At 48.4% G+C, this 23469-nt stretch overlaps 1 protein-coding gene across 3 annotated transcripts in view; it reads left to right on the top strand.

Moving 5' to 3' along the window:
- Arhgap10 (Rho GTPase activating protein 10) overlaps window positions 1-23469 on the top strand; it is a 252142-nt gene that overhangs the window by 51710 nt on the left and 176963 nt on the right. For all 3 annotated transcript variants that reach the window (XR_005872780.1, XM_040734823.1, XM_040734822.1), the window contains exons 2-3: window positions 21609-21704; window positions 21775-21836. Coding sequence is in view for 2 of the 3 variants with exons in the window: in XM_040734823.1 (XP_040590757.1) it covers window positions 21609-21704; window positions 21775-21836 (158 nt within the window). In the remaining variant the exon portion in view is untranslated. The remainder of the gene's footprint in view (window positions 1-21608; window positions 21705-21774; window positions 21837-23469) is intronic.

The raw sequence follows: 23469 nt of genomic DNA, 5'->3' as shown, positions 1-23469 counted from the left end.
GTGGGCAAACTGCCCGAGTTCCCTGCTCACTTCCTGCTTTAAGTGTCAGTTCCCCCTTCCTGCCCAGGTCCCATAGGTATGTCATTCAAGTTGCCTGGGATCTGTCTACGCGGTCAAAGACTTAACGTTAGAGCACCTGGAGCTGGCATTAGCTCTGTGCTTACAGCGTCACGTGCCTTCCCCCTAGCAGCGACCTTCTTTAGAGCGTGGGAATGTAGCACCCTGTGTCTGCAGCGTGCTGTGTCTGTAGAATGAGTGAATAAGTAGAAACACTGGCGCATTGCTGGTGAAGCAGATTGCCAGCAATTAGCCCGTGACGCTGAGAAGGATTTTGTGTGGCCAGTCACAGCGTTCCAAGGCTTTCCCAGTCATTCTGTAAGAACAGTCTGCAAACATGGGGTGGGATATCACTGAACAACTCCTTTTCTGTGTTGGGAGTCTACAAAGACCACCATGTGCTTGAGGCTTTGAGAGTACAGGAAGGGTAAGCTTGCATATACAGGGTGCAAGTTGCAGAATCAGTGCCATGGTTCACTTACCCAGTGGCTTTGGTGTCACAGAGGTTGTGTTAATGCTTCACCTGGGAAGTTGGTTCAGCCACTGAACCCTGCCTGAAGCCACTTCTGGGTGTCAGCAGAGGGCAGATTGAAAGAGGGCTTGACTATAATTATGCAGTTTCTTGTGTATTAGGCAGGAAACTTCAGTGTGGACTTAATTCTTGTAACATAATTTTAGTTCATACAACTCAGAATGCAGACGACCTTATAATTATCCCTGCTTACAGAAGCTTTCTATGGAGCTGCTCACAGTCCTGCATGTATATGCCGGGGTGCACTGTTAGGAATCACATCCATCCTAGAGATGTGAACCTACAAGTATATACCAGGTGGACTGTTAGGAATCACATCTATCCTAGATAGCCTGGACCCAAGGCAAAACTAGAACAGGTGTTCCTTGAATTGTGCGGTACATATTTACTTACTTATTTACATGTGCACGAGTATTGCCTGCATGTATGTCTGTGTATCACATGCGTACCTTGTGCCTGTGGAGGCCAGCGGTGAGTGTCAGATCCCCCGGGACTGGTTTTAGATGGTATTGAGATGCAGAGCGGATGCTGGGAATCGAATTCTGGAGCTAGTGCTCTTCATTGGTGAGCACGTATTCTTTTGACAGGATGTTGAGTTGTGTTTTGTCGTAACTTGCCTGGGGAGACAAGAACCAAATGTCTGCTAGGTCAGTAATTCTTAACCTTCCTAATGCTGCAACCTTCAATATAGTTCCTCATGTTGTGGTAATTCCCCAGCTACAAAATTATTTTCATTGCTACTTCATAACTATAACTCTGCTACTGTAACGATCATAATGTATCTGATATACAGGATGTCTGATATGCGACCCTTGTGAAAAGGTTGTTTGATCTCCAAAGGAATTGTGACCCACAGGTTGAGAACCCCTCCTGTAGATGGGGCACTAGCAATAGACCAAAGTAATGATTCCACTCAAATCCATCTTGGGTGAATAAATGAGTATATTGGGCGATTATGGGTGACTGACTCCCTGTGGAGGTTTGAAAGAAAATAAATGGAGTGGCACTATTAGGAGGAGTGACCTTATTGGAGGAAGTGCCTCACTCTAGAGGTGAGCTTTGAGTTCTCTCTTGTTCAAGCTTCCCTTGCTGTGACTGTCAGTCAACTTCCTGTTGCCTGTAAGATGTAGCACTCTCAGTTAGGAAAGCAGTGGAATGCTTTAAGCATTGCTCAACGGGCCATGCTAGTAGGAGCATGGAAGACAGTGGTGCTGAGGGTGATTTGATGAATTGTGGGGTGCCATCTCAATAGCTTTCAGGGCAGAAGAATTTTATTATTTTCCTAGAGATCATTCTTGTGATATTTTGGTGAAGAAAGTGGCCGCTTTTTGCCCTTGTCCAAAGAGTCTGCCTGAGGCTAAAGAATTTTAGATTAATTTTGCTGGCAAAAGAAATCTCAAAACAGGCTAGTGTAGACTCAGTCATGTGGTTATTAGTGGTAACTCTACTGAAGATTTGTAATGAAAAGGAGTGAGCTGAGCAGACAAATTTGAGGAGAAAAAGAGCACCAGGAAGTAGAATAGAGCTTAATTCTGTGTTCAGTGAGATAAATGGATTTGAGGGAGTGGTGACCTCAGGGCTTTTAAACATTGTTGAGACTGTGATAGACTATGGGGACTTTTGAAGTTCGACTAAATGCATTTTGTGTCATGATATTGTTATAAACGTACAAGGGCTAGGGAGTGGAATATGGTAGTTTGAATATAATTGGCCCCCATAGGGAGTGGCACTATAAGGAGGTGCAACTTTGTTGGAGGAAGTGTGTCACTATGGGTACAGACTTTGAAGCTTCTTATGCTCAGAATACTACCCAGTATGTCTGTTGACTTTCTGTTGCCTGCAAGAGGTAGGATTCTCAGCTCCAGCACCATGTCTGCCTGCCACTGTGCTCCCCACCTTGATGATAATGGACCAAACCTCTGAACTGTGTGCTGCTCCAGTTAAATCTTTTCCTTGTAAGAGTTGCTGTGGTCATGGTTATCTCTTCACAGCTGTAAAAACCATAACAAAGACACTCCCCAACAGCTCCGTTATTGAAGTCTCCAGGATGAATGACAGCTTTCCTGTAGCTACCCAAATAAGAGCCCACTTTTCAGTTATTTTGCTTTATTCCCCACATGAGATTGCTTCTCCCTGGGTCCTGTACATCGGGGACCAAATGGCCGACAAGGAAGGGGGTGAGTGGCTGAAATCTCAGAGGAGTGTCTCATGGCCCTTCCTGTCTCCTCTCTCTGTGAGGGGACATTAACGGGGTCAGTCTTGTTGAGGGTCTTGTGTTAATCACAGATGCCCTGATTTAATATGATAATGGCTGCTGTGTGTTCTCTGTTACTGTATGTAGCTGTAGATTGTTCACCCTCGTTATTTTGTATTCTGTTATCCCATTTTTACAGGTGATGGAATGGAGGCTTACAGCCGCCAAGCTGCTAATGGATGTAGCAGTGTCCTCAGGTGCTTTGGCAGCATGATGTCACTGTCCTTTCAAGTACCCAGCAACACTGTAGTTATTTAAGCAGATCCCTTTTGATGGACAGTTAGGTTGTGTTCAATACGTCACCGTTTATGTTTGACCACTAACAACCATCAATATTTGCAGCATGTCTTGAGGTTTCTACCCGTCTGTGCCATAGTCTGTATTCTGTTCTGGGTAGTGCAGCAGCTGGTAGACCTTAATGTCCCCGTGACTGTGGCAGCTTGGAGCCAGTATTGACACTCCAAGATTTTATGTGCTGCGTACTTGGCCTCTGAAAATATTCTGCAGAAGTAAGTGTGTTGTGCTCTTGCCTTTCTTCTCTTATTCCAAGTGACTGCGGCTACCTAGCCCCCTGTTTACCAGAAGACCTCCCGTGAAAAACATTTTAGCCATAGTGGTCAGTCTGTCTGCTTTGGACCCGATGGCATAGCAGATTCTCTGCGTCTACTTTGAGATTAGCCTTTCTGTGAATGTCTTTAGTGTATAAATTTGTGAAAGCAACTTCTGGATCTCTTGAAGACAGGGTTTGTGCCTCTTTCCTCATGGTGCCTGGCACGAGGCGGCACCGAGTGAATGTGAGGCCATCAGATGAAGACTGGTTGCCGTCTTTTGATGGACCCTTGTGATGTGACGGATGTTGGACGGCCATGGTTGACTTAGAAGTGGACTGAGTAGAGTTCTCAGTGTGCTTGTCCTTTCCTTGTAGAAGAGGGATGATCTGGAAATTTACAGAAAAAAAATCTACAATTTTATCAAATATTTGTTGAACCCATACTGGTGCTGTCCAGCAAAAAGGAAGATGGACATACTTCTAGTCCCTCCTGTCAGTGTGTGTGATCCATGACAGAGACTGACGGGTGTGGTGAGCATGCTGTGGTAAAATGTGTCTCCAGCCCTGCTGAGCAGAGAGGATAGCAAGGGCTCCTCATGGGACAGACAGACGCCAACAGAACTAAGTCTACAGGGGAGTGTACAAGTTATTGATTTGAACCTAAACGCCCCGCACTATGCTGGCTCCTATTTCTCAGGACGAGCTAGTGCTCCCAGGAGAGATTACTTAGAAGGAAGATAAATTTATTTTGGTTGGTGATGTCCATCTTTGCGCTCTTGGTTCGGGGTCTCATCGAGGCAGGACACTTGGTGAAGTGTGTGGTGAGGGAAGCTGCTTGCCTTACGCTGCTGGCTTGTTGTGGAGTATTACTTTAAGATGTGTTACACTTGTTTATGCTGTGGGACATGTGTTTAATGATGCAAACACACGCTGTGTTCTTTAATATTGCATTTGCTTAAGTCTGTGAAGCTGTGCTACTTTGCCTGCGTAAAACACCTGATTGGTCTCATAAAGAGCTGAGCAGCCAATAGTGAGGCAGGAGCAGGGTAGGTGGTGTGGCAGGCAGAGAGAACACATAGAAGGGGAAATCTGGGAGGAGGAGAAGGAGGAGCAAGACACGAACTAGAAAGTAAAGGAAGGTATGCAGGAGTAAAGATAAAAGCTCCAAGACAAGGCACAGGTAGACAAGGGTAATTCAAGAAAAGCTGGCTAGAAGCAAGCCAGGCTAAGACTAGGGATTTATAAGAAAGAATATGACTCTGTGTGTGATTTATTTGGGAGCAGGGTACTCCCCCCCCCAAAAAAAAAACAAAGTCAAAAGAGCAAAGAACAAAAGAGTAAAAACCAACAGCCTCCTGCCTCTGCCTCCTGAGTGCTGGGATTAAAGGCATGCGCCACCACTGCCCGGCCCAAACCGCATTCTTATTTCTCCCCTTATCCTGCGTAGTTTGACTCCTACAGGGTTGGGCTTTGAAATGTCCTTATGATGTCGTTTGCTTTGTTTTCTCTTCTTTTCCTTCGTTATCTGTTGTGTGGGGAGCAGCCAGTGATGGAAATCTTTGTATGTTCAGCCTTGGATCTGTAACCTGGCAAGCTGTGTGGTTCTAAGTTGCTTAACTGAGATGGACAGGACCAGTGCTCTGTTCTTCTGGTCTCTCAATCCTCTTTCTTTTTGTTTGAGTGTGTGTGTGTGTGTGTGTGTGTGTGTGTGTGTGTGTGTGTGTGTCTGTCTGTCTGTCTGTCTGTCTGTCTGTCTGTCTGTCTTTAAATTGGCAGGCCTGGCAATAGTAGCACGCTCTTTTAATCCCAGCACTCGGGAGGCAGAGGCAGGTTGATCTCTGTGACTTTGAGTCCAGCCTGGTCTACAGAGCGAGTTCCAGGACAGCCAAGACTACACAGACAAACCCTATCTTAAAACACCACCACCACCACCATCAACAACAACAACAACAACAAAACAATCCAAAAACAAACAAAACCAAAAACCAAACAAACAAAAACCTTCCATTATCCGCTTTACTCTGCATTCCCCGGGAGTTTCCTGTTGGTCGTATGCCCTGATTAGATTTTTCCTTTTTAGTCAGCCTGACACAAGCCAGGGCCATCCAGGAAGAAGGGACTTCAGTTGAGAAAACGCACCCGTTAGGTTGGCCCGCAGGCTAATCTGTAGGGCCTTTTTTTCTTTTTGGACTGCCGTGGGAGGGTGCCGCCACGGTGGGCCGTGCTGCCCTCAGTGGGTTGGCTGCTGAGGAGCTCGAGGCAGGGTGGGCAAGCTGGGAGAGCAAGCCAGTGAGCAGCCCCCATCCACCGCCTCCCCTCCAGTTCATCCCTCAGCTCTCCTCAGGATTGACTACAGCTGTCTGCCGGGTAACCCTCCTCCCTGCTTGCTTTTGGGTGTGGTCTTCGTCACAGCCTTGGAAGCAAACCAGGACATCACACCGTTCTCATATTTGGAGGCGCAAAGCAACCTGTGAAATTTCTGATATTTATGTTTTGGTTGTGAGCCTAGCCTTTAACAGCTGAGCCATCTCTCCAGCCCCATTTCTGATATTTATGAATGTCCCAGCAAGAATCTCTGTACTCCCCAAAGTCTGGTGCCGGTGACCTCTTTTTTATGGTGTCCATCTTACTCTGTCTCCTCCCCTCATGCCTGTGTGTGAATGAGTGAGCGTGTGCGTGCACACACACATGCACATTTTTCCTTTGTGTCTTTTCCATGAGGGAGCAACTCTTGGGCAGCTCTGTCTTGTGCTGTTTATAGTCAAAGCCAGTGTAAGCATTTTGTATGTGTCATGTCAGTTTAGAAAGAGGTCATCTTTGCAGAAAGCTTTATTGAAATGTCAAGTTTTTTTTTTCTAATTGTGGCAGCAACATTTTTAGTTTTCCCTCTCTTGAGAGCATTGGATAGCTTTGCTGAATTTGGACTTTATATTTGTTACTTCTCTCATCTCTTGGAAACTCAGGCCCTCTGCAGGGTCAGCGTATGTTTGGCCTCTGAGCCACCGTAGCCCTTGTGAGTCTCTTCTGCTTCTTTGCCGATACATATTTAAAAGTTTTCCCACCTATGGCAACAGACTTTCATTATTTGATTGTCGAAGCCATGCTATGGTGGCTGCTTTACACTGTTTTAGACTTTGTTTGCTCCTGGGCTAGTGTCTGCTGGTTGGCTCTCTCTCCTTTGGGGGATGATTTTCCCGTTTCTTCTGATGACTGGTTTTCAGTTGTACCTTGGCCAAACTGCCTGTTAAGATATCCTGGGCGCTGTGCAAACCTTGAGTTGTAGCAGGCAATTTCCAGTTTATTTCAGTTCACAGATCCCGATTTGTGGGCGGTGCCGCCAGTGGTGGTTCAATTCTGAGGGAGCCTTTTCGAAAATATTTTACTCTGACTGATCAGCTGTTTCTGGGGGCTGTGCTCTTGTTGCTTCCTGCTGGACTGGCCATGAGGGCTGGGGGAATTATCCCTAGATTGGACATTGAAGCTATTTCTCGGTAGGGAAAGGTAATGTCAAGCCTGTGGGCACTCAGGGACGTCCCTGCTTGTGGCAGGATCCCTTGCCTGGAGAGGTCTGGGGGGGTGGGGGTGGGCTGTGAGTCATTGTGGAGGTGATATGGGATCTCTAGTGGCATCCCGTAGTTTCTGGGACAAGGAAAGGAGCTTCAGTTAGGCCCATGGTACCAAGGAGGTTTCCTAGGTGAAGGCACTTATTGAGGCTCCACCAGCTTCCTGGGCCTGCCCGGTCCATTGCCTGCACCTTGACTCTGACTCGCTCATGATGTGTGGGGCCTCTGATCCACACACTTTGGATGGCGTGGAATTTGGTCTGATGATGCCAGGGGAGCTTGGGATTGGTATAGGCTGGTAGTACACCTGCCTTGGACCTCTTCCTGCTCCCTGGGGTGGGAAATGGTAGACCTGGGCAGGCTTGCTGTGCTGTGTTCTCTGCGACCACAGCCTGACTGCCCGCCCGCCTCGCGAGGCCAGAAGAATGCATAGAACTGTGTGTCTCAGCTAGACGGGAGGCCAGTAACCCTTCCGCTGTCGCTGGAACCCTGAACCTGGTGCTGCAGGTATGTGTGGCCATGCTCAGCTTGTTACATGGTTCTTACGATTGCAGAGCAAGCATTCTTAACTCTGGAACCAACTCTCCAACCCCATTGAATGCTGGGATTTTAAAAGCAATTACAAAATTACCAGAAACATTTAGGACTTATTTTCCTGTATTCATGCGATCTTACTTGTCGTCTTGGTAAGGAATCTTGGCAATTAGTCAGTCTAAAATGATTGGACTCAGCATTTTGTGGTACTTAAGTAGAACCCAGAGCGTATTTATGTGTGTATATATTTGTTTGTTTGTTTATTTGGCTGAAAGTGGAGACCTTGAAGCCATGCTCTAGGCTTTAGAACATTTGGCCGGACATTGGTGGCGCATGCCTTTAATCCCAATACTCAGGAGGCAGAGGCAGGCGGATCTCTGTGAGTTTGAGGCCAGCTTGGTCTACAAGAGCTGGTTCCGGGACAGCCTCCAAAGCCACAGAGAAAACCACACACACACACACACACACACACACACACACACACACACACACACACACACACACACACAGAACATTTAACATAGCTGAGAATTCACACAAGTGCAAACCTGTCCGAATAAGGAAAGGACCCAGTCTTATACTGACTGAGATGGACTACCTACTGTATATTTGATGCAACCTTAATCACATTTGATAAAATCTAAAATAACATAGTTTCTGAGTGACCTTATAAAATACTCCTTGCAAAAGAGAGCTCTGTCACCGCTGTCATCACCATTCTTACTCTACTTCAAAGAAAGTCAACACTGTGATTAACACGGTGACACCACCCAAACAAAACAACTCTTGTGCGAGCATCGTGTGGGGCTTCTCAAGGCAGTGTTTGCGCACCCATACACAGCGACGGACCGCCTCTCAAAACACTTTCCCACGCCGCCTTTCCCTGTCACGCAGTTGAAGAAGTGCACAAGTTAAGCAGCTGGTTGTATTTCAGTTCTTTTTTTAAAAAATGATGTGCTTATTTTCTTAGTTTTAGAGGCTGGGCATCAAATCCACGGCCCCATGCCCTGTGCCACCGAGTGGTGTTCTGTCAACCCCTGAGGTTCTTTTCTTTTGTAGGATGCTCTATGGGATCCAACTTCTTATGTAGGCATACAATTCAGTTGTTGTTTTTCCTCAGAGCTGAGGACCGAACCCAGGGCCTTGTGCTTGCTAGGCAAGTGCTCTGCCGCCGAGCCCAATCCCCAGCCCCGACACACGCAAATTCAGTTTTACATCAGTAAATGCAGATGCTACACTACATTGTGAACTGATAAAATTGTGATGGTTAGAATGGTTAAAAATGTGTTACATAAAGAAATGACAATTCAAAAATCAAATCAAATACTTTCTAAAATCAAATTTTGGAGAGGATAGTTAGAATAGTTACAAGATACAGAATTTATACTAGAATGTTGTGGTGTCAATGATTTGTAGTGCACTATGTTTTTCTGTTTATGGGTTTGATATGATATAAATTCAAATACTTCCCCACTTATCTCTCTCTTGGGACATACCTTTGAATTCTGTGTACTTTCAGGCAATGCAGTTGTTTTCCTTATTTTAAAGATGACAGCTTTCTGTCATTTCCACACTTAAAAATGCATGCCTCATTACATCCCTCATCAGTCAGGGAACAGTGGGTTTGGTGTTGGACCTGGGGCTGTGACAGTAACATGACCCAGTCTCACAAGGAGCGCAGGAAGTGGGAAGAACCAAACACGATTTACCAAAGAACGCTTCCTTGCCAATCTGACAGCCTAGGAGAGTGTTTGGTTATTTTTGTTGTTATTATTATTGTTTGTTTTTAAGACAGGGTTTCTCTGTGTAACTGCCAAGCTGTCCTGGGCTGTAGACCAGGCCGGCCTCGAACTCACAGAGATCCGCCTGCCTCTGAAAGGTATCGTGAGCTGTCATGAACTCCATGCCTGATGTTGCTTCTGCCTGCCTGTCTGTTGTCTCTGCCACTCTGTTTCTACGTCCCCTTCACAGCTTACTTCTCTCTGTTTTCCTTAAAATGTTGTTCAGCGTTTCACTTTGATTTCCTCTCTGCAGATAATTGACAGTTAAACTCTCTGGCCGTGACTTCACCTGCAGCCTCTTGCAGAATTGCTGTCCAGTCTGCTGTTATGAAATGGCTGGCAGGCAGTTCTTTTTTTTTTTTTTTTCTTTCTTTCTGTACTTCTCCTGTCTGTACTTCCTATTTTCTTTTCTTTCCCCTGTCACTCTCTGTTACCCTGACAGGATAATTTAGTAATCCTTGATTCATTGTTTTGCTTCCCTACAAGTTTTTTTAGAAACTCTATCTTTATCCTCATGCTGTCAACGAAGAAATGTACGCTTGAAAAGTTTACCATGTACTCAGAGGTGTATGGCTGGGCTTGGGCTGAACCAGAACCTACCCTCTGTCACTGTGCCGTGTTCTAGGTCAAGTTACTTTGTGCTGTGATCTCCCCAAAAGGCACGTAGCTTTACTTGTGTAAAACATACATGAGGTTGTGAGAGTTTAGACTCAGGCTGACTCCCATCGTGTCTTCTCTGTACATACTGTATTGCATACCTTTTTATGGGCGTGGAGAGACCCCTCATGCTGCTGGCCCAGCTTACTTCAGTCTACCCCACTGTCAGTCGCCTCTGACCTAGATCTAGAACCTGGTAGAGTGAGCTGAAAGGTGCACCCAGTCGTGTCACCTTGGTGTCTGGTGCCTGCGTTGATGGCGCATGGTGAGCGTGCTTGTGTGAGCATGCATGATGAGTGTGCTTGTGTGAGCATGCATGGTGAGCGTGCTTGTGTGAGCATGCATGGTGAGCGTGCTTGTGTGAGCCAAACCCGTGCGTAACTGCGCATTGCTCCTATGAGGTATCTATAGTGTTTGCGGGCCGCAGGTGACAGTTACAGCCATGCACTTAGTTAGGCCTGGTCTTCAAGGACTTGCTTTTTGAGGCAGGAACTCAGGGTTTTGGTTTTCCAGATGTTGATTTCTGGGGTCCTCCTGGGGTCATCTTGCATGGCAGATTTTGTCTTTTATTTTTATAAAACTTTTGACAGACTTTGAGCTGTCAGCGAGGAGTGATCACTTATTGAAGATAGATCCCTGGGCAAGGGAAGGTTACCTGGAGAAGAGCTATCCCGGGCGGGGAGAGAGCCCAAGGATTAGAGAGGCCCCACAGCCAGGAAAGGTTCCCTTAGGAGAATGTTCAGGCCCAGGAGAGGGCTGGTGCGGAGTGACAGGCGGGTGCTGAGGAGAAACCACGGGTCGGGAGGAGAGGAGGCAGGAGCAGGAGCAGGGCCAGGTTACCAGGCCCTGGGGAGAGGGAGAATCCAGGGTATCAACCCAGTCTCCATCTACTCTTTCCTGTGGGGCTGAGTCAGCCCTGGTCTTCATGACCAGGGTTCTGTCAAGTCCAGCGGCTTCTTGTAGTCTGCGTTATCTTTTGCTGTTTGTTTCAACATCTCCTCATGGTAACTCTTACTTCTCCTACGTCTGGCGAGAGGTGGTGGGCCCAGGCCGCCTTCAGTGTCCTCCCGAGGACAGTCTTTTTTCCCTTGTCTTCTGTATTGTCAAGGTAGTTGTGTGATGTAATTACTGGCCATTCCTTCAGGAACACTATGGCAGGTATGATGTCACCATGTAATGGAGTCCCTAGTCCCTAGAGGATTTGGTGTAAACGAGGCCCATGGCAGTAAAATAACTTAAAGTCAGTCTCAGCTGCAGGGCGGGGCAATCTGCCTTGTGAGCTTGGCCAGGAGGTCCTGCAGCTCCATCTCTCCTGCCGGTCAGTTGATATCTGTCTGTGCATACCCTCCCTCCCTGCCTCCCCCTTCCTCCCTCCCTGCCTCCCCCTTTCCTCCCTCCCTTCCTCCCTGCCCCCCTCCTTGTCATTTTTTTCTCATGATAAAAGTATGCTCAGTGTGGAGTGTCTAGAAATGAAGAATACACCATATAAAAAGAGGATGTGAAAGATCCCTGGCTAGGATTTTGGGGCTCTAGGCTCACTTTCTACATTATTTTAGTATCCATAGTCTTTTTCGCGGTAGGATTGCTTTTGCCTGGCGTCTTATTTGTTATATAGGTTCTTCCTCTTCTGACAGTTAATCCTCAGGATTGCTGTCACCATGTCCGTGGCCTCCGGGGTGCTGTGGGTTGTGCTGGCTGCCGTCTGTGACCTTGTGCTGACCTTGCCTTGGAGGAAGCCCTCACAGACCTCACCGTGTGACCAGCATTTGTCACTGTTCCACGTTTCTACAATTGGTCTGCTCCCTTCTTTCTTCCTGCTGGCTTTGGCCTCAGTGTAACTCTTGGAAAAGGTTTTTTTTTTTGATATTCTACTTTACACCTCTCTTCTAGGTTTCCGTATGATGAAGATATTTGGAATATTCACATATACTTTACAAAATGGCATTGTAATGAAAGGGGCTTGAGGCTGAGTGTGGGCTGAGCAGTGTTTATTTATGCCGAGGTGGATAAGACTGGTTGTTGGTCGCAGGGTTCCATCCCTGGCTTTACCGTTTGGGACGGTATTTCCTTGTCTGTGCCCTGCCGTGCTCCTTTGTAGATGAAGTGTGGACTCGGGTGTGGTGAGGATTAAATGAACTAACACGTGCAAGTCACTTGCTTGTCTTGTACACGCGAATGGCCCAGAGGGAATCTAAATAAATAGCAGGTAGTTATTACACTCCAGCTATTTGGGAGCGCTGTTTGAAATACATTTCTAGCTAATTGTGTTAAAATGTCCTCAATGTGATTGTTAATTCTAATTATCAGTTTGACAGAAAGGAGAGGTGCTTAGGAGATTAGTAGCACACACCGATGGCTATGTCTGTTTCTAGAGGGGCTTGAGCGAGGGAAGAAGGCCTCTGTGAAAGTGGGCAGTGCTGCCCCATAGCTGGGCGGGGCAGAGGAGAAAACCCACTAGCCACACGTCCTTACTGGTTGTGCTTCCTGGTCACCAGAGCGTGTGACATGAGCTGCTTAGCCATTTTTGGCATTCTAGTTACTTTCAGTTTGTAAAAGGTAAATCTGGGTTGGGCATGGTGGCTCACACCTTTAATCCAGCATCTAGGAGGCAGAGGTAGGAGGATCTCTGGGAGTTCAAGGCCAGCAGGATCCATACAGTGAGTTCCTGGACAACCAGGACTATATAGAGAGACCCTGTGTCAACCCCGAACCCCTCCGATAAAGGTAACTCTGGAAATGGCAAAGCTGTGTCTTGGCCCAGATCCCTACCCTGATGCACAAGCGATGCTGAGTAGACCTGTATACCTGGAGTGGTCGGACGCCCTTTCCTCCATAAGCCACACTGCCTCCGGCCGCTGCCTTTGATTTCTCTCCCGTGGATGAAATAGTTTCACTACGTTACATTGCCTCTGAGATCAAGTCCCCACTTGATCAAGCCTGAGTCCCTGCGTCCCCCTAGAATGGGTGTGTGATGTTGCGTTGGTCATGTTGAGTTGGTCATCCAGTGGGATGCCTGTGTTCCTTGGACAGTCAAGTGAAGATGTGCCAGCGGTTTCAGATTGGGCAGGCATGTGACCTCGTCAGGGAGGCGGACACTGGTGGAGCAAGCCTGTCATCTTCCCTCCACCTGAGCAGCCTTTCTGATCTCTGTCACTTCTCTCGGGCTGTGTGATTTTGATCAAATCGCCAAAACTCCACCTTCTTGGTTGTGTGCCCGCAATAGCGCGTGCCACAGGGGCAGCATTAGCTGAGCTGATAAATGCTGGTGGTCAGAGGTAGTCCTTCCATTGGGAGGAGGGGTAGTGGTCTGACCCCCTGGAAACTGAAGGAAGATCTGTAGATGTGACTAAATTATGGGCCCTGAGGAAGGGGAGATGATCCTGGACTGACCTCGGGACAAAGATCGTTCTGGTGGGTCCTATAAAGTTACAGAAGGTCATGTGACCTCGGAGATGAGAACGAGGCAGTTGGTGGTTGTGGCTCGTGAGCTAAGGAATGGGGGCGTCCTGTAGATGTGGGGCCCTACAACCTTCAGAGGGAATGAAGCCATGTTTGTACTTTGGTTTTAGCCCTCTCCAGACCATCGACATAGCTCAGTGCCTTTCTTGTTGTCAGAGCACAGATTTATGACCTCCATGAGTTTACTGATGATAAAGCCATTATATTTGTGATCATTTTTGTAGTAGCAGCGATGGGAAGCACATGCAACCTGTTTTATCTTTTGTGCATGTATGTGCCTACGTATGCATGCAATCAAGCATGCCTGTGTTCGCTACAAGTAAGATTTTATTTAGCGGAGGATCTTGTGCTCTGACAGTTGACAAGGCAGTGGGCCCAGATGTTGCTGACATCCCTTTCCCATTCAGTAGTTGGTTGTGGCAGGGGCTGTGTAGTCTGCGCCTAGCCACAGCTGACCCTTGCTTCCGTGGAGTGTGTACAGTGCGTGTGAATTGCACGTGGCTTAGGGAAGATGGGATGCTGCTATTGAGTGGGGACTGCACAATGGGACGTCCAAAGAGTTTTTATAGCCGGGAAATGATTTTGTATTTGATTAAGTGGTATGTTAGGTTTTGAGTCTTCTCTTCCAGGTATGTATGTGTATTTGTCTTGGGACGTATGTTCTTTGTTAGTTTCGGCTTGATGTCCCTTTACCTCATCAGTGTGTCATTTTTAATCATTCCAGTGACTTCAGATACTATTTATTCTAGGAATAAGAAATTAGTTCACTGACTACCCACACCACCCAGACTTGGGGAGTTAAGTCCAGGAACACTTTCAGCTCAACATTACCAGACACTGTTGACCCGTGAGCTGCTCTCAGTCCAGCCTCTAATGTGGCTTTCAGGCCTAGACTAGCTCCGAAATGCATTGTGGGCTCACGGGGATGTTTGCGTTACTTTTTTTTTTAAAGCCTGCAAGGTGAGTTTTTTACTTTCTTTTTTGACTTGTAGAAGGAAACCTTACTGCTCTTAATGTACGGTAGTGCTGCTGGCGTTGTCACATGGGAAGACATGAAAGAAAGCTTGAAGCCAGCTCCCAGTCCTAGAAGGGTTTTGTTTCACTTCAGGTTATGTGGATTACCTTACACCAGCGTTATTCCCTTGGCAAGAGTCTGGCATGAAAACTCTTAGAATCTACACACTGTTCTGTAAACAAAGCATCGGTGACTTGGTCTCTGGCTTGAACGTGCATGATGGGCGGCCATTTCCTTGGCAGACTGTGACACAGCAGATGATCTGGTTGTTTAGGTCTTTGTATGCCAAGGAATGCAAGCTTCTAGGTGCAGTTTCTCCAATTAACAAAGGGTCTTGGACCCCAATGTGATTTGTAAAACGTACACATTTTCCTTAGGGTTCCTATTGCTGTGATGAAACACCACAGGCAAAGCTAGTTGGGGTGGAAAGGGCTTATTAGGCTCACACTTCCACATCACTGTTCATCATCAGAGGAAGTCAGGACAGGAACTCAAGCAGGGCAGGAACCTGGGGGCAGGAACTGGTACAGAGGGCATGGAGGGTGCTGCTCTCTGGCTCGCTCCTCATGGCTTGCTCAGCCTTCTTACAGAACACAGACCGCCAGCCCAGGAATGGCACCACCCACCATGGGCTGGAGTCCTTCCTCCATTAATTATGAAAACGCCCTATATGATCTCCTGCAGCATGATCTTACGGAGGCATTTTCTCAGTTGAGGCTCCCTCCTCTCAGATGACTGTACTCTGTGTCAACTTGACGTAAACCAGCCAGCATGCCGAGAATAGCATGCTATCCTCATTGTTCATTTTCTTCTCTAGTCTAAGATCATGTCATAGTTCTTCAAGCATCTCACCGGTACTTCAGATGTTGGGAGTACAAGCTGTGGGAGACTTAGGGGTATGTGCTTGTCAGGTCTAGGTTGAATCAAACTGGCAAGAGAGACCCTTAGCTAGGGAATTTCCTCCATCATCTTGGCCTGTGGCATGTCTGTGGGTTATTACTCGATTGTTCATTGACAAGGGTGTGCCTGGACCACTGTAGGCAGTCCCACCCTGGGTAGGTGGTCGTCTGCTGTGTGTAAGGAGAGCAAGTCTGTGAACAGCGACCCTCCATGGCCTCTGCTTCAGTTCTGCTCCAGTTCTAACCTTGGCTCCTGCCCTGGGTTTTCTTCGTGAACTGTAAAGCCTTTCTTCCCAAGTTGTTTGTGGTTAGTGTTTTCTCGAAGCAACAGAGACCCTACCTGGGCAGTCAATCATCTCACGATCAGCGCCACACTTGAATTTCAGTGCTGCCTAAAAGAGCCTAACCAGAGGCCACGCCAACCTCCACCGGAGTCTAACTTTGTTATTTGATGATTTTAACTAAAGCGCTGCTGTAATAAGTTTCCTTTTCTCACTTAGAAAGTTACCAAGGCGCACAGAGGCTGTTGTGCGAGCAGGGGTGGGTTGGGGGTGTCTGGGGGCTTCCCAAACCATACTGTAAGTTAAGACTGTAAAGCAGTTGTTCAGAACAAATGCCTGTGGACAAGTGTGATAATGGAGAGACGACCATGGCATTCCTGGACACGTACATCATCTCCCAAGATGAAATCATGGAGGAGGAAACCTGAGCAGTTAGAGTTAGTAACAGCCACTTATCCATCAGGAAATAGAAGACCCAAGAGCAGATCGGTAGGCAGCGTGAGGCTGAGTCAGCAATAAGAAGCCATCATCAGAGTGAATACCAGGAGCTCGCTGTGGTGACTCATGCCTGCTGTCCCACTCACGGGAAGTTGAGGCAGGAGGAGCCCTGCGAGTTTTAGGCTAAAGGGCTGTGAAGGTGAGATCTGCTTCTAAAATTAAATGAATAAACGTGAAGCCCCAGGACAAGGCAGCTTCCTGCTGATTTCTGTTAAACATTATAAAAACAGCGAAGACCACTTCTTTAGTTATTCCAGGAAGGACTTCTCAGTGTGTGCCACAGGGCCAGCACTACATTACTCTAACTTCAGAGTCAGGGCGGGCACAAGCAAAGTGGGCAGGTGCTGAGATGGTGCTCAGTGGGCAGGGAGACGGTGGCTCAGTGGGTAGGGAGACGGTGCTCAGTGGGCAGGGAGACGGTGCTCAGTGGGCAGGGAGACGGTGCTCAGTGGGCAGGGAGACGGTGCTCAGTGGGCAGGGAGACGGTGCTCAGTGGGCAGGGAGATGGTGCTCAGTGGGCAGGGAGACGGTGGCTCAGTGGGCAGGGAGACGGTGCTCAGTGGGCAGGGAGACGGTGGCTCAGTGGGCAGGGAGACGGTGCTCAGTGGGCAGGGAGACGGTGCTCAGTGGGCAGGGAGACGGTGCTCAGTGGGCAGGGAGACGGTGGCTCAGTGGGCAGGGAGACGGTGCTCAGTGGGCAGGGAGACGGTGGCTCAGTGGGCAGGGAGACGGTGGCTCAGTGGGCAGGGAGACGGTGCTCAGTGGGCAGGGAGACGGTGCTCAGTGGGCAGGGAGATGAGGCTCAGTGGGCAGGGAGATGGTGCTCAGTGGGCAGGGAGATGGTGCTCAGTGGGCAGGGAGATGAGGCTCAGTGGGCAGGGAGATGGTGCTCAGTGGGCAGGGAGATGGTGCTCAGTGGGCAGGGAGATGAGGCTCAGTGGGCAGGGAGACGGTGCTCAGTGGGTAGGGAGACGGTGGCTCAGTGGGCAGGGAGACGGTGGCTCAGTGGGTAGGGAGACGGTGGCTCAGTGGGCAGGGAGACGGTGCTCAGTGGGCAGGGAGATGGTGCTCAGTGGGCGGGGAGATGATGGCTCAGTGGGCAGGGAGACGGTGGCTCAGTGGGCAGGGAGATGAGGCTCAGTGGGCAGGGAGACGGTGCTCAGTGGGCAGGGAGATGGTGCTCAGTGGGCGGGGAGATGATGGCTCAGTGGGTAGGGAGACGGTGCTCAGTGGGCAGGGAGACGGTGCTCAGTGGGCAGGGAGATGAGGCTCAGTGGGCAGGGAGATGGTGCTCAGTGGGCAGGGAGATGGTGCTCAGTGGGCAGGGAGATGGTGCTCAGTGGGCAGGGAGATGGTGCTCAGTGGGCGGGGAGATGGTGCTCAGTGGGCAGGGAGATGGTGCTCAGTGGGCAGGGAGATGGTGCTCAGTGGGCAGGGAGATGGTGCTCAGTGGGCAGGGAGATGGTGCTCAGTGGGCAGGGAGATGAGGCTCAGTGGGCAGGGAGATGGTGCTCAGTGGGCAGGGAGATGGTGCTCAGTGGGCAGGAGATGGTGCTCAGTGGGCAGGGAGATGGTGCTCAGTGGGCAGGGAGATGGTGCTCAGTGGGCAGGGAGATGAGGCTCAGTGGGCAGGGAGATGGTGCTCAGTGGGTAGGGAGACGGTGGCTCAGTGGGCAGGGAGACGGTGGCTCAGTGGGTAGGGAGACGGTGGCTCAGTGGGCAGGGAGACGGTGGCTCAGTGGGCAGGGAGATGGTGCTCAGTGGGCAGGGAGATGAGGCTCAGTGGGCAGGGAGATGAGGCTCAGTGGGCGGGGAGATGGTGCTCAGTGGGCAGGGAGATGGTGCTCAGTGGGCAGGGAGATGGTGCTCAGTGGGCAGGGAGATGGTGCTCAGTGGGCGGGGAGACGGTGCTCAGTGGGCGGGGAGATGATGGCTCAGTGGGTAGGGAGACGGTGGCTCAGTGGGCAGGGAGACGGTGGCTCAGTGGGTAGGGAGACGGTGGCTCAGTGGGCAGGGAGACGGTGGCTCAGTGGGCAGGGTTGCTGTACACAGTCCTGATGACTAGAGTTTGACCCTTGAAAGGTGGCAGAAGAGAACTGACACCAAGAGCTCTGACCTCACATGTGCACCTGCACTCACACATGTATACATTAAAGCACAGATGATTAAAATAAGATTAAAGAAAGAATAAAGCTATAGGATATATCTTTGAACCTACTCGTACAGATTTCAATAAAAACACTACCGGTCCCCATCTACAGCACATTACAAAGATGGGCACTATGATCAAGTGGAGTTCATCACAGGCGTGATTCAGCACATGCAAACTAATATATATATATAACCAATATGGTGAAGAACAAAACTATACTTTTTTACGTAGAGAAAGTAGTTCATTCCTGATAAAAACATTGTTAGCTGTTAGATGTAGAAGCTATGTCGGACAACAGGCCACAGCTGTCATTGTGCTCAGGAAACGTCCGCAGCAAGTCAAAGGCGTCTGCCGGCACCACTTTCGTTGCTGGGAGTCTTGGAGTCATCAGGAAAGCAAAAGAAGCAGTATAATCAGATTACAAGAGTTCAACGCTGCCACTCTTGCTGCAGAGCCTTTGTACAGAAACCCTGAAAAGCACTCTTGACCTGTTAAACCAAATCCACACATTCAGCAACATTGCAGGACAAGATACCAGCGCCTCACTGTCAGTAGTGAACTATCAGAGGACCTGGGAGTCATGGGAAATGTCTGGAAAGTTAGAATGGTGCCAGGGAGGGACTTGTGTGACAGTCTGAGATACTCCGGGCAATCTAAACATGGTTAGGACTGGTTAGGTGCCCAATATCTGTGAATCTGTGCCAGCCTGCCAACTCATTATAAGAACCAGATGAATATGTGTACGTCTGCCCTTAGCCTGTGTCAGTAAAGGAAACTTCCCTCCTGTGGCTCCTTCCTGGCCTTCCTAGTAGAGGGATGGAGCTGCCCTGCATATCTACTCGTAAGAAACTGGGCGAGTTTCCCATGGGATGTTGCTAGAAAGAAAAGGCCTTTGGTGGGTTTCATTACATTTTCTAAGCTGAAACCACTTCTTGTTGTTTGGAAAAGCAGCATATGTCTGAGATTAGGGATGGTTTGGAAAAAGACAGAGATTTAAAGTGTCCTCAGTAGAGGTAGGGTGGAGTGAGCATAAGTCCTGGCTTCCTCCTTCACCTCAGACAGGAAAAGGAAAAGCTAAAATGTACTAAGCAATGGAAAAGCAGTTATATTTGTAATTATTAAAAGAAGCGTATTTTGATGTGGTCAAATGTTTCAGTGTTGCAAATATGAACTCTTGACAGCAGGAGGAGATCAACCAAAATGGAAAATGAGTATATTAAAAGAAAAGTCTAAATGCTTAGCACTAATACAGAATTATGTGTGGGAGGAGAGATGTCAGATTAGCTATGCAAATGACATGAGGAGTTAGAAAATTAATGTCGCAAACTGTTATTTAAAAAATGCCACTCTAGAACACTGAATTCTGTTCACCCAGCATACTGTCTTTAGATGGAAGTCCTCCATGCTGTCTTCTGGTGGTGACCTGGGTATTGAGGACACAGCTTCAAATACACGAATATACACATGCTCAGATTGAGAGGAGCACTTTCCTTTTTTTTTTTTTTTTTTTTTTGGTTTTTCGAGACAGGGTTTCTCTGTGGCTTTGGAGGCTGTCCTGGCACTCGCTCTGTAGACCAGGCTGGCCTCGAACTCACAGAGATCCGCCTGCCTCTGCCTCCCGAGTGCTGGGATTAAAGGCGTGCGCCATCCGGCGAGAGGAGCACTTTCAACAGCTTAAGTGCATACGTACACATATGGCCCACTTGCAGGCTGCTCTTCTTTGTTGGGGTTGGGGTTGAGGTGGTTCCAGTGGCCAGGAACTCTTCTTGTCCCTATCTCCCAAGTGCCGGAGTCCTAGCCATGGTCACTGTGTTCTGACGGACCATGTTTGCTAAATGAATGACAGAGTTGTTTAAAATGAGACTGTGGTCCCCAGTATTTAAAATAAGTGCATGACTTGAAGTAGAGGAGGAACCCTCCTTCCTACCTGCTTTGCAGTTAATGCTTTTTTCTTTCTCTCCCGAGGGTTACCTCTGTATTTCCTTTTCTTTTCTTCACGTTGTATGGCTACATAGGATGATTTTTGGTTTTGTTTTTGGTGCTGTTAGCAGATACTCCAAACTGATTATACGGGGATGAGTCTTGCAGAGAGTTTTCTGTTGCTCATCTGCAGATGTCCATGTGCAAGAGTTTTATCCTGGAAATTTACCAAAATTTCTTGGATGTAGGACTTCATCAAATTTACCTGAAATTGCCAAACTACCAAAGTAATTATACCAATTTTGCCAGTGAGAGATTTGCTTCTTCACATCCTTTGGCCGTTAGGAGATTGAGCTATCTCGAGGTTTTTGTTTCAGGGTTGTGACCGCTGAAGTCGCAGCAGCTTTTCATGTGGCTGCAGCCTCTGTAACTCCTCTCACTTCCTCTTGTGAAACGCACGTGTTGCCCAGCTTAAAAAGAGAAGTTCAGCCTTTACGGCAGTCATTTTTATTTTGTGGTTGTGTGCTTCTCTCAGTCCTCTTTAGGGTTCCGGCTCAATCAGCAGTGTTAGCATTAGTCAGCTTTTCCTATGTGAGTAATCACGCCAGGACCGTGTGCCTCTAAGCACAGGCGCCACCGCCGAGCGCCAGGCTTTAGTTGGCTGATTTCACCTGTGGAACTTCCCTGTCCTAGTAACCTGTAATGAAAAAAGGAGATGGCAACATCTCATAGTTCTTTGGAGACTTAGCTTCACTGTTGTTATAATAGCCCTTTAACTGTGACCATTTAATCTGAGCCTTTAAGTTACTTCTGTATTGCTTCTTTCAGTGAACCTTTTTAATTTGGAATCTTCTGGTTCCCTTGGGCTGGTGCATGCTTTTCCCTCTTCCTCCTTTTTTGTTGGGGGGGGTGTTGTTGGTGGGTGTTGGTGGTAGGTGTTGGTGGTGGGTGGTAGGGTGTTGTTGTTGGTGGGGTGTTGGTATTGGTGTTAGTTTTGTCATTGGTGGGGTGGTGGTGGTGGGGTGTTGGTATTGGTGTTGGTGTTCTGTCGTTGGTGGGGTGGTGGTGGTGGGCGTGTAGGGGTTTTGGGAGTGTTGTTGGTAAGCGTGGTAGTCTCAGTTCAGAGTATGTGGCTGACTAACCAGATCTTCCCTGGAGGGGAACCTGGAGGAATGATGTCAGATGGATGCTAATTACCTTGTGAAGTACAGAATAAATTCTGCCCTGCTTGAGGAGGAGAGAGGAAAGTGCTCAGAGATGTGCGGTGATCAGCTCCGGCAAAGTGGGCAGGGGCAGGGTATGGTGGATTCTCCGGCACTAGGGCGTGGAGGGAGACAGAGTGACCCGGGCCTGTGTCTTTTCTCTGACTGTGGAGCACAGTTCACTTGCCCCCCCCAGTGCTAACAGAAATGCATTCTGTGGTAGTCCTGGGCTCTAAAGCAAGTCTTTCTTTTAGGTCTGTCTGCGGCCCAGCGGAAGTTTGCCCACTCGCTCAGGGACTTCAAGTTCGAGTTTATCGGGGATGCGGAGACGGATGATGAGCGCTGCATAGGTGAGGGAGGGCGAGGGCGGGCTTGCCTCCCCGCCACACCCAGCACAGACTCACGCCTTTCTCCTTACAGACGCTTCCTTACGGGAATTCTCCAACTTTTTGAAGAATCTGGAAGAACAGAGAGAGATCATGGTGAGTATCGGGGATGAAGATATATTGAGTAACAGTTTCCAGGAGGGTTCAGTCTGGGCTGTGCAGCTGGGCTGGACACAAGTTTTGATGCATTTGGTACTTTTCGATGGGAGGGGCTATGGTTGGGGTTTCTCAGCTCTGGTTTCTGGGTCCATGGTGGTGCTGACAGAGGTCAGTTCTTGGGTGAGGTTCTGGACCTCTAGGCACCTGTAGCCTAGAAGGTGGGTGCTGGTTTGCCTTTGCTGACAGAACCTTTGGCTTGCATAGATGCCATGCAGACGCTGAACATAGCCTCAGGCTGAAGGCAGGAATGCGTACTTGGAGGTAGAGGGAGCGGAAGGATTTTGAGCCATAGCTCTGTGGACTCGTACTTTATGAGGGTGACAGAGCTCAGACCTGGACGTCTCTGAAGTTCCTCTGCCCTGGGTTGATGCGATCGGGATTCTAATGAGAGAGCCTCTCCAGCAGGCTGCTCTGTGCTCCACGTGCCTGAGTCCTTTGCTGACTACCCCGGGGACTCAGCAATGAGGTTGTGTGTGTGTGTGGTTACATGATATCTGCCTTTCTTGTACGTTTGTGTGTCTTTTCCAATTAAACAAAGATTCACAGTATGCTCACCCACTTTTCCCATACTGTTCCCACTCACTCCCCCCCTCCTTCCGAGCTTTAAAATAATTAGAACTTGTGGAAGACACAGAAAAGTTTTCTAAAATCTCATCATTTTCACCATGCCCTACATTCTGAGATATTTTCTAGATGTTAAAAATTCCATGTAGGGTGGGGCAGTGTTGGCACACACCTTTAATCCCAGCACTTGGGAGCCAGAGGGAGACGGATCTGTGAGTTCGAGACCATCCTGGTCTACACAGAGAGAGTTCCAGCTCAGCCAGGGCTACACAGAGAAACCCTGTCCTCAAAAAACCAAAAACAGGCAAGCAGGCAGTCCATGGATGGAGCTGGGAAGATGAGACCACTTGGTAAATTGCTTGGCTCACGAGTGTAGTGACTCAGGTTAGGCTGCCTGGCCTCATGAAGGAAGGTTGGGGGTGCAGCATTGTGCACATGTGATCCAGAGCGGTGCAGGTAGGAGGATCCTGGAGCCCGCTGGCTAGAGAGTGACCGAATTGGTGAGCTGCTGACTCAATGAGACCTGCCCTCAAAACTGAAGGCGTGCAAGTAATTGAGCAAGTCACCTCCTGTTGGCCTTTGACCCATGTATACACCTATGTAAACACATGTATCTGCAAAGAGGTGTGTACACATATGACCATATACACGTAGCACACCCAGAATTTCGTGTCGTGCATGTGAAGATAGTGTTTCTTGGACACACTCTGATAGTTTCAATTAGTGTTTGTATAATGTTAGCCACTCATTTCTCAGCTGCTTTGTAAAGACTAAATATGACAGTAGATCAAAATAGTGCTACGACATCACCTTTCTGCACGGTGTGAAGTGAACGCACGGGGGGGTGGTGGTGGTGGTGGTGGGGGTGGGCTGGTGATGGTATGTTAGATTGCACAAGAGGTGTGTATGTGTGTGTTTGACATTTAGCATTCTTCTCTGGGATCCTGAGCATGTGACCGGCATTTATTGATCTTCTATGTTCTTACTGGTTGGAATCTGAGGGCTT

The sequence above is a fragment of the Mesocricetus auratus genome, unplaced genomic scaffold (genome assembly GCF_017639785.1).
Source record: "Mesocricetus auratus isolate SY011 unplaced genomic scaffold, BCM_Maur_2.0 Super-Scaffold_100041, whole genome shotgun sequence".
NCBI lineage: Eukaryota > Metazoa > Chordata > Mammalia > Rodentia > Cricetidae > Mesocricetus > Mesocricetus auratus.
This window is presented reverse-complemented; position numbering and strand designations above follow the sequence as displayed.